At 34.6% G+C, this 10333-nt stretch overlaps 4 protein-coding genes across 4 annotated transcripts; 1 reads left to right on the top strand and 3 right to left on the bottom strand.

The window, feature by feature from the left end:
- Positions 1 to 348: 348 nt before the first annotated feature.
- LOC111030833 lies at positions 349 to 2177 on the top strand. The gene is made up of 4 exons (XM_022310527.1): positions 349 to 518; positions 588 to 815; positions 892 to 1467; positions 1527 to 2177. Exons 1-4 carry the CDS (start codon positions 349 to 351, stop codon positions 2152 to 2154), a joined length of 1602 nt encoding a protein of 533 aa, XP_022166219.1. The 3' UTR covers positions 2155 to 2177.
- A 136-nt stretch (positions 2178 to 2313) lies between these two features.
- On the bottom strand, positions 2314 to 2981 carry LOC111030823 (cysteine-rich PDZ-binding protein). The gene has a single exon (XM_022310515.1). The coding sequence runs from the start codon at positions 2783 to 2785 to the stop codon at positions 2432 to 2434; it is 354 nt and encodes a 117-aa protein (XP_022166207.1). The 5' UTR covers positions 2786 to 2981; the 3' UTR covers positions 2314 to 2431.
- Positions 2982 to 3312: 331 nt separating this feature from the next.
- LOC111030817 (Na(+)/H(+) exchange regulatory cofactor NHE-RF1) lies at positions 3313 to 8068 on the bottom strand. Its single transcript, XM_022310508.1, has 2 exons — positions 7193 to 8068; positions 3313 to 4033 (listed from the first exon to the last, which is right to left on the bottom strand). Exons 1-2 carry the CDS (start codon positions 7766 to 7768, stop codon positions 3836 to 3838), a joined length of 774 nt encoding a protein of 257 aa, XP_022166200.1. The 5' UTR covers positions 7769 to 8068; the 3' UTR covers positions 3313 to 3835.
- Positions 8069 to 8389: 321 nt separating this feature from the next.
- Positions 8390 to 10302, bottom strand: LOC111030815 (ATP synthase mitochondrial F1 complex assembly factor 1). The gene is made up of 5 exons (XM_022310507.1): positions 9918 to 10302; positions 9659 to 9848; positions 9431 to 9595; positions 9242 to 9364; positions 8390 to 8810 (listed from the first exon to the last, which is right to left on the bottom strand). Exons 1-5 carry the CDS (start codon positions 10169 to 10171, stop codon positions 8508 to 8510), a joined length of 1035 nt encoding a protein of 344 aa, XP_022166199.1. The 5' UTR covers positions 10172 to 10302; the 3' UTR covers positions 8390 to 8507.
- Between the last annotated feature and the right edge of the window lie 31 nt (positions 10303 to 10333).

The following is a 10333-nucleotide window of genomic DNA, read 5'->3' as shown; positions in this document are numbered from 1 at the left end:
CTGGACCACGACGAGTTGCAAAACTACACAAGTGTTATCGCTCGCGCGGGCCGCGGAGTGCTACGAGTGATATCGGCGGAATACGTACTACGCAGTCGGGTTTTCGGTTTTGTATTTTATTCAGTCGGATGTTTTGACGTTTTTCGTTATTTTTTTACCCTGGATGACTATGAACACCACCAATGTCTATTGAATTCACCTTGTCCATTACTATCAGCAACTTTTGCATGTGCTCAATAATGGTTCGTTTTTCTATGCGGGATATGTTCTAACGACGTCCTCTCCCCGTTATGCGTTCGGCGTACCTTACTTACTATAACTAGATTAGTATTTTATGGTATCGCTGCCATGGACGCTACTATTGATTCGAATTTCCATGAATCGAAAAGAAAATGTCTTACCAAAACTGAGTACAATGCAATGGTTGACTGGATAGACTTGTCTATCAAAAATAACCATGATTTTATTTTAAATCGTTATGGTATGTTGACCTCAAACGCACTCTGCAGATATCCCCAGTAAGTTCTATAGATGTTACTTTATTTTATTCATTGTATAATCTATTCAATTGTGTTATTCTCGTTTAGCTTTGATAAAAATACTGTTTTAAGTATTGTCGATGGTCGAGTTCAACAATATGTTCGTCAACGACATCATAAGGTCTTTTCTAGCTCTTCCAATGCTAATTCTCCTTCACATTCTTCAGCCACATCTCGGACTACACCTACAACAAAATCTAAACTATTTATGAATTATCGTCAACAAGAACGCGTTAATAAACATTTAATTGATTCTACAAAAACAATGAATGAGAGGTAGGAATATTTTTTTATCCAATATAGTACATTTAATTTATGATGTTTTGTATATTAATGATATATTTATCTATAGGTACAAGGAATTAGTAGCTAATGGGACTGTGTTATCTCCATTGATCACATTGGCTGATAAGTTGCGTATGCCAGCTATGTTGGTCGCTAAATTTGTGATTGCCGATCAAATAAAAGAAGAAAAATTGAAAGAGAAACTTGATCAGCAGCTGTCTAACAATGATGATAGTTTAAATAGTAGCATATTAAATGATACAAGTGTTGGATCAACTGCTAGTAACTTACAAAATGATAGTGATATAGAGTTGAAACATGATTTAAGTGCCAACGACTCAACAGCCAAAAACTTGGATACTTCTTATAGTATTGATGAACAGTTATCTCAACAGTTAAACTGGCTCACCTGTAAACTGCGCTCAATGCATAAATCTGAATCAGCCTTAAATCAATCCGATAATAGTTTGAATAATAGTAATTCATACTGTATTCCGACAACTAATAAAAGTTTAAATTTAACACCACATCAATTAGCTATGTCTACTTGGTTGATACGTAAAGATCCACAGTTAGCCTATGAAGTATATAAATCTTCTGTCGTAGATGGCCATTATGGATCATGTGTGGAATTTATCAAAAGGTATGATTTATTAAGTTATTTTATTTTATTATTATCTTATCATATACATTGTTTTGCAGCTGCAACGGCAAGCGCTTTGAACAGATCTTGAAACAAAATATGACAGGTTTGACTAAGTCCCAGACAAACAGACCAGAGAGAAATTATACAACTGAAAAGGAGTGCCGCCTTCGTGGTTTAGATATGACACCCGATGTGGTACTTACCGAACCTATTGCCATTTTATTGTCTGATGTTGACAATATGAAGTACAGTCAAGAATATACAGCGACAAATTATGTTGGAGGAAGTGAAAATGAAATTCGAGTGTTGAATTGGATAGAATCAAAAGCAATGTTTGGCGGCCCTGACCAACTACGTAAATCTACCCAAGGCCAATTGTTTCCTTACTGGAATCGTTATGGCCCAGGAGCTGTAATTTATTGGTTTGGACATATTTTGGAAGATAATGACAAAGTTTATGGAGTCCATGCTGGTGTTTCAATAAATAAGAACCCTATCGACAACATTTCTGGAAGCATCACTTCACCATCTAAAGTTGATTCAGCAGAATTATCTGCATTTAATTTTTGGTCTAAATATTGTCTATTAATGGACGGATTTCCCGCCACCAATAAAATTGTAATGCACAATCGCCAAAATGGTTTAAAAAAGAAAAACTCAACTACAGTTTCAATGACAGTTTAAAATATTGTTTATAAAGTAATACAACTATTTAAAAATAAACTTACATCATGTTATACTATTTTTAATTTAAAGTACATATATAGTATTTGTAAAACCTGTTAAAATAAGAAAAAGTAATTTACAATAATTACCATTGATTATAAGCTAAACAGTTTACAATCAATAATATTACAATTATGTTAAAATGATTTTACATCTAAAACAGTAATATTGTTTTAATTACAGTTATGCTGTATTTAATAGTTAAAACAGTCTTACACAACTGATTAAATTGATTTCAAGTAGCAGATTGCTTATAAGATTTAATGTTTAAAATGCGAACTCCGCACATAGCACATATACCTTTCTTGTATGCGCAACTCTGACAATAATGTCTTCCTGGTTCATGTACCTTCTGTTTGCATATTCTGCATGCCCCAAATGAATACATAACGGAAGATGATCCTGTTTTGAGTGCAGATTTTGATGATACCTTGGAGCCAGATAGAGTCTTGATTTTTCCAATAGTTTGTAGGTGTTTGTTGTCCTGTTTACTTACTGAATTAGTATCGATAGCATTACGACACCCCTGTTTCCAGGGATCAGGAGTAGCCGTTATACCCAATTTTTTCTCACATTTCTCGCACACCATTTTAAAACAAGTAAATGTTAACCGTCGATGTTTGAGTGTTTGTGTAATTGTGTTTACAATAACACAATTGCAAAAATGTAAACTGAAAATGTGATAATTTCCATAGGTGATAAGGACGTATCAAATGATAAGGAAGTAAGCAGTGGTACCGTGGAGGTAAACAATTTATTCCATGCTCGAGAAATTATATTTATTTTATAGAAACACAATATTATAATATTAAATACGTACAAGTATTTTTTTTTTTTTTGGAGCAATATGGTTTGTATAAAATGTAAATAAGTACTTTATGAATCATATTATAATAATTAATGACAATAATATGTTGTGTAGAATAATAGTTTATTAAATGCGTAGGACGTAGGTACCTAGTACCTACGTTATTATTAAATCACCTATAGATTATATTTTATAAGTCGGCACGACTATCTTATTATATCTTTGTCGCGAGCTTATTTACTTACTATGATATATACTGACCACTAAATTAAGAGTAAATACTAATTAGTTTCAAGTATTTTGTGTGTTCTGATACACGGTTATTGTGTATACATAATATATGTCTGTGTGTGTACATCATACATTTTCTTCTTATTTAACAAATCGAGCATCAGAAAACGTTAGTCACGCTAATACACACACATAAAATATAATATAAAAATACGAAATACATTTGATGTTTAATTTATATTGCTTAGCACAACGACATACTGCACCAAATTACAACTGAGAAAAAAATTAAAAAAATATACAACGGCATTACGGCGATAAAATCGTATGCGCGCCTATAGGTATTATGACTTATTGCGTATAAATGTACCCTGTATAACCTTACAGACATTCGGACGGATGACGATAAAAACTAAAAGCTAAAGTATACAATTTTTTTTTTTAAATACTTAATTTATAAACTTACTTAACACAATATGATAATAATATATTATTATGTAGGTATTATCCTATTCACTAATATTTAGGGTTCGTGTATTTAAAAATGTGTGTGTGTATGTATGAGTGGGTGTATAAAGATCCAGCACAATATTTTCATTTTCACAACTTGTCGACTATCTCGTACTTTTTACGGAAATCCAACGACCCATCCCCGGCACCGCCGGCGCGTCGAGAGTCTTGCTTCTTGCGTTCGGCCAACCGCCGGCGCAGCTCTGCAGCCGTCATGTTCAGATTTAACGTCGTAGTCGTGGATGTCGTAGAATTGGCGGGCTTTGCAGTCTCGTCGCCGTCGTTTGGCTGCAAAATAGTATAACACACCGACTACGTTTAATACATATCATTTAAAAATATGATTTAAATATTTAATATTTAGAACAATTAGAACTGAAATATCCTGATACAAACAATGCCGAGTTAACCTTAAAACAACCGTCATTACTCATTAAGGTACCTGTCAACATTTTGATATTAGTTATAATTGGCCTATTTTCAAACTCAATGTGAAGAACAGTACCTATATGCGTGTTTATTTGTTAGCTCTTTTACAAATTTGGGTACCATATTAAAATTTTTCTGTGATTTAAAGATCATAATTAAACTGTAATATTTTGCATAAGTACTCATAACTTGCATAAATATTTAAATTTAATAAAAAAAGCCAAAGTACAAACAAAGATAATGTCTTTATCTATGAGTTTAATAATAGGTCAATTCACTTTAATATCGACAAACATATGATAAGTTTGGTTCTGCTGAACGTAAATTCGCCATGTAGAGAGTAATTCATAGAGACAAAACAAATAATGCGCTGACGGCTGACATCTAATCTACTACATTTTCAATGACGAATCTACATGATTAACAAACAACCACAATACGTTTATTAGCAGCAGCTGTGGTTGCAGTTGATTAGGATTTAGTGATGTAGAAAACAATACTTCAAAACTTAAAAAAATTGATGCCATCATAGGTACCTATAAATAATTATATTTTAAAAATTATCGTTATCCTGCTTGCAGGAACCTTTTATTCTAATAGACATGGGCGGAGATTTGATTAAATTTTCGGGAGGGCTAATATTGTTCAACACAAGATAACAGGGAGGGTTGTTAATAAAACAAGGGACTTCAATGCTACAACATCTGAGGTGCTCACAATAATTATAGTTCAACCTTCAATTCATTAGTAAGATGCACACTTCTATGTTAAATTGTATCGTGAAATATATTTAAATACCTATCATAGGTAGTAGGTACTACGTATACCTACAATATAACCATGCAATTTATTTAATTCAATGAAATATACTTATATACCTGTTTTTGTGAACAAAATTGTTAATAACGTCATCAATATTAGGGTGTCTTTGTATATTGTATATTCTATTGTTTCGCGGCGGGGGGAGGGGGCAAATTCCCCCTAGCAATGCCTATGCTAATAGAGAGTAAAAGAAACCTAAGTGCAGTTATTGTGGCTTAATGGATAGGTGAATGGACACTGGGAATGAAATTATTATACTGTGTAATATGCTTTACGATTTAGATATATTCTAGAATGATTAAAACACACATTCTAAAATTAATTATATCACAGAATATTGAAATAATAATATTTATCGCAACTGACCGCTTCACCACATAATATTATAACTGTGCGTGATAGGATGTCGTAAATGACGCACGATCTTACATTCTCGTTTTTATTTAAAATTGAAACTTCCGTAAATCGAAAATGTTAGAATCAAATTATTGCGTACTGTTGCAATAGACTGTGTCACACAGCGAGAATTTTAGGAAAGTAATTTTTGCTTAGGTAAGTACTTCGTATTGCATGAGTGTTTATTCAACAAAGTAAAACATCAATTTTTTGCTTATCAAGAAAATAATTGGTACCTATTATTATTAAAATACATACCTAATTGACTTTTAATATTTAATAATATATTTAATGACTATATAGGTACGTAATGATTTTAATTACGGTTTTTTTAATCGCACCTATTGGTTAGCAAAATATGTTGTTGTAAGTTAGTTGTAATGGACGACATCTTTCTAGCAGGGGACCATTGATATCCATTTAACTCGATTTTAGCTGTATACATAATAATAAGTTATAAGTAGGTAATAGGTATGGTGTAAGTATAATTATTGCAGTATAATATTACAAATTGATATTTAACACTATGGTAGATATGAGGAAAAATATACAGTTAAAAACCTTAAGATGTTTAAAATTTTACTTTCCGTTCGAGCTGCGGTTAAAAATATGATAATTATGAAATCCAATTTGTGTAATTGCCAATACTTATTTACATATTATTATGTATTTTTGTTATACCTAACAACTTATTAACATTATTTTTTTCAAATATTGCCATAAAAATACATAAATTATACTAAAAAAAACAATGAACAAACATAAAAAAACAAAAAATCCTATTTGAAACCTTCAATGCGAATTTATAACAAATATCAGGCCACTTTTACAATGCACTTTTAGGACAGAAAAAACCATCTAGCGTCTAAAAGCTCCCTATTTTGTAAAGTTGTTTGTACGGCAAAATGTAGATATATTGATACATTTTAACTCATCTTATGAGAAACGTCTTTAATCGATGATTTCCCGGTCGTGCTAGGTAGGCACTCAAATTAATTTGTCATCAAACCAACCATAGGTTTGGAATAATATGCGTTTAGTGTGCGTGCTTTAAGAAGAGTAAACTTAACAACGTACATCATTCAAAGGCCAATTAAAGTCGAGAATCCAGGTGACTATGTTCAACTGCCCCCCAAAACGTAATGTCGCGAGCGGCGGCCGTTTAAAAGTATGGGTTATTTGCATTATTTTACACGCCTGACCTTTGAAAATGTTTTTCGTCGGAAATTATTTTTATCAGTTTTTCACACTGCTAAGCGATATAATACATCACTGTGCTTACATGTACGTTTCGCATAATGTAATCGAATTATCGCTGGCGAGGCGTGTATAATATTTTTAGGTAGGTACCTAGTGCGCGCCGAGTTACTGTAACATCACGAGCGGATGAAATGTACCTACGTGTAGGTATAATATTATAATATTGTACAGGAATAGCGGAGTGGGGGCGTCCTCGACCGCGTTTTTCAAGCGTCATACGGCGATGCCGCCAGAGTCCTTGGCTACAACCGCCGTCTGCCACCCACGCCCAAACGTTGGCCACAGCGATATTATAATATTTTATATTATTAGTGTAGGTTGTTTTACTTGGTATATTATTTTGTATTATGAACATTCCCATGGCAAATCTGACGCTACGATTCCAAGAGCTCCAACCGTCGTCGTTCGAACGACGGTATGCGGAGCGTAGACTGCAACGACAGTATTATTATATTTTAAAGTACGGACAACGAACGGGATAAAAATCTAATGATTACATTATTGTTGGGCGACATATTATTAACGGGATGGGAAACTCGCCTGTTGCTTTGCTCCTACGCCATCGACCACCGCGGCGTTTTTCGGGGTCGGAGCGTTCTGTGGCTGCAGTGCAAGGCATTCGGGCGTCGGCTCCTCGGGCGTACGCAACACTAGGATCTGCAGCCCCATGTCAGCGTGCACTCTGATGCCCTTCTCCCTGTAGTACGTGTCGGCCCGGCGGTCAACCACCAGCAGCGAACAGCGGCTGACCGATTCGTCGTTGTTTTCGTCGTGGTCTGCGACGCCATCGGTGGCCGAGCCCTTCTTGATGCGGGCGACCACCTTGGAGTGCGTCTCGCCGTCGATGTCCACTCCGTCCACTTGCACGATCCTGTCACCCTCCCGGAGACCGGCGCTCTCGGCCGGGCTGCCCCGGTCCACCTTGCCGACGAATTGTCCACCGGAGAACGGCAAACCGCCGTTGGGCGACGACGCTGATGTTTTTGACTTTTCGGCGTGCAGGTTGAACCCATACCCGTCAAAGTGGTCAGGCCAGGTGCGCAACACGCACAGCCTAACGGTGGGCTCGGCCACCTGCTGCGGCTCCTGTTCGTTGTTGACGTCGTGAGACGACATGTTTTGTGCGACAGACGCGGATCGATGTGGGTGGTGGCGTGCGCCGATCGTGTGTCACGGGGTAGCCCGGTGTCTGACCGGATTGTCGGCGCTGGTGGTGGTCAGTTGCCTTGAGAAAAACTTACAAACGTCCCGTGTCGGTTGTGTCGTGGTGCGACTGCTCGACGCGAGAAAGACGTCCGGCGACCGAAAAAATAAAAAAACACCTGTTGGCGGTAACTGCTAGACGAGAACTGTTAGCAGGACCTGGACGCAGTATTGCAGTAACGGGCGCTGTACACGGCACAATATTATACGGCTAATGCACCAGATGTGTGTGACAGGTGGCGGCCACGATTACGGATTATTATGCGTTACATGCTCACGTCCGTTGCCAACATCCACACGATGATGTTATCACGTCTTATCACTCTAGTACCAAATAGTAAATACAATAAAATACATAGATATTATGATAAAATATAAAATATTGTAAAATGTCATATTTTAAATTTTGTAGTAATAATTGCTTGTGCTTGTTGCTAACTATGCAAATCGCATATTATTAAAACATTGGTATATTACGACGATAAATTACCTATAATAGGCTGAAGTAATATTTAAATGAAAACATCATTATTATTGATAAGTAATATTTATTTTAAACACACATACATTGGTTGCATACTCTAGAAATTAAAAAAAAAAGACCAGAGTCCTATATTCCAGTTGCACTTACAGCTCTGATTTATTTACATTATTAAATGCTCAATGTTTCTACTAGAGCAATTACATCTGAGTGTTTGAACGTTACATCTCCTTCATTGAACGATTTTAAAAGTTTTTCTTTATCTGCAACTCCAGAATCTATTCCATAAAATATACGCAACTGGTTGACTAAGCAAGCTGCTTCAGCAGCAGATAACAATTTCCCATTATATGTAGATCTCATCAAGACACACTGTTCATCATCAGACCCCCTGTGCTCAATAGCTTTACCACTGTTGCAAAGGTCTGTATAATATTCAATAGTCATACATTCGGGTGCGTTTTCCTTAAACGTCTAAAACATAATATAAACAAACAATTAGGTTCCTAATTGTTTAATTTATTCAGAAAAAAACATTAAAAGAATTGTTTTTTTATTAATATTGTGCTGCATAAATATTCATGTAAATTTAATCTATTATATTAATAACTGAATTCCTATTTACTATACTGAAACAAATTAAAAACAATCTTCATAATTTAACATCGAGATTTTTTACAATGTAATTTAAATTTATCTTCAGCAGTTTTAAATTATTAGCTATAATTATTTAAAAAACAAACTAGATATTTCAAACTAAATTAACTAAATAACACATGTAACACTGAAAAGAAAAGTAATTTAAAATTAATTCATTTTTTAGCCACTGTTATTGAAACAAAATGTTTAAATAATAAATTACAACATATTGGCATTTCCCATCACAATTCAATTAAAATGTTTACCTGATAACTGATCAATGGTGTCAAGTGGACTGTGCAATTGGACATTGAATTTTCTTGATAGTGCTGGAACTGGGCAAATATGAACTCGTAACCACTAGTGTTGCGTGGAAGTGGTAATAAAAACTGAAAATATAAGCTTTATTGAAACACCTGTATTTGGGAATTTAAGTTATGAAATCACTCAAGTACCATGGGATATTTAATAGACTGATTATAAAATTTTTCAAACTGATTTAGTGGAATAACAGCACTTAGAGTTTCATCACGTGTCCTATGGTATGCCAGCCATATCTCAGATACATCTCGCCATGATTTGTCGCGTAACAATTCTATGTTCATAACTTGTTCTAGAGTCTTTAAGTCAATATAAAATGTTGACATTAGAGTATTATACAATTGTTAAGATATTTCATATACTTTTGGTTTGACTAATAGTGTCTGAGATGGTCTTCGTTTTGGTTTTGCTTGTGGTTTAGTTTCAGTACTGTCAATCTTGTCAGACACTGTATCTGTAGTTTTTACTACTACCGCATCAACAGTATCAACAGTCTCTCGTTGTTTTTCACGTAAGCGTTGTAATGCTTCACGGTAGGCACTAGCATTTTTTCTACAAAACAAAAAAATAAAATATTTTATTATAATTTGGATTAATTAGATATATCCTTTTTTTTCTTACTTTTTAAGATCTCGCAATTTTTCGGCATACGCTGTGTAGTATGGGTTGCTTTTTAAAGTGTCATCTCCATCACTATCTGAAGAAGAGGATTGTTGTTGGAATGAACTAGATTTTCTATTGGATTGAGTCAGTCCATTGTTATTAACCACTGCATTTGAAGCAACCACTTTTAAAGCATTACTCGAAGTTGCTATGTGTTGCTGAAACTTTAAAAGGCTATTATGCAACATATGACGGTTTAACGCCATCAGCATTTTGGTGACGATTGATGATTAATTAATCAATAAGGTGGTTAGAAACGAATCAAATATTGTATTAAATAATAACGAGCAGAGAGCTGTATGAACTATTAAGTTTAAAGAAGGCTATAATATTACATCTATAAAAATTTTAGTCTCCAGTTTTGATAACTGATA

This window comes from Myzus persicae, unplaced genomic scaffold (genome assembly GCF_001856785.1).
Source record: "Myzus persicae strain clone G006 unplaced genomic scaffold, MPER_G0061.0, whole genome shotgun sequence".
Taxonomy (NCBI): domain Eukaryota; kingdom Metazoa; phylum Arthropoda; class Insecta; order Hemiptera; family Aphididae; genus Myzus; species Myzus persicae.
Note: the sequence above shows the minus strand (reverse complement) of the source record. Positions and strands in the feature narration are given on the sequence as shown.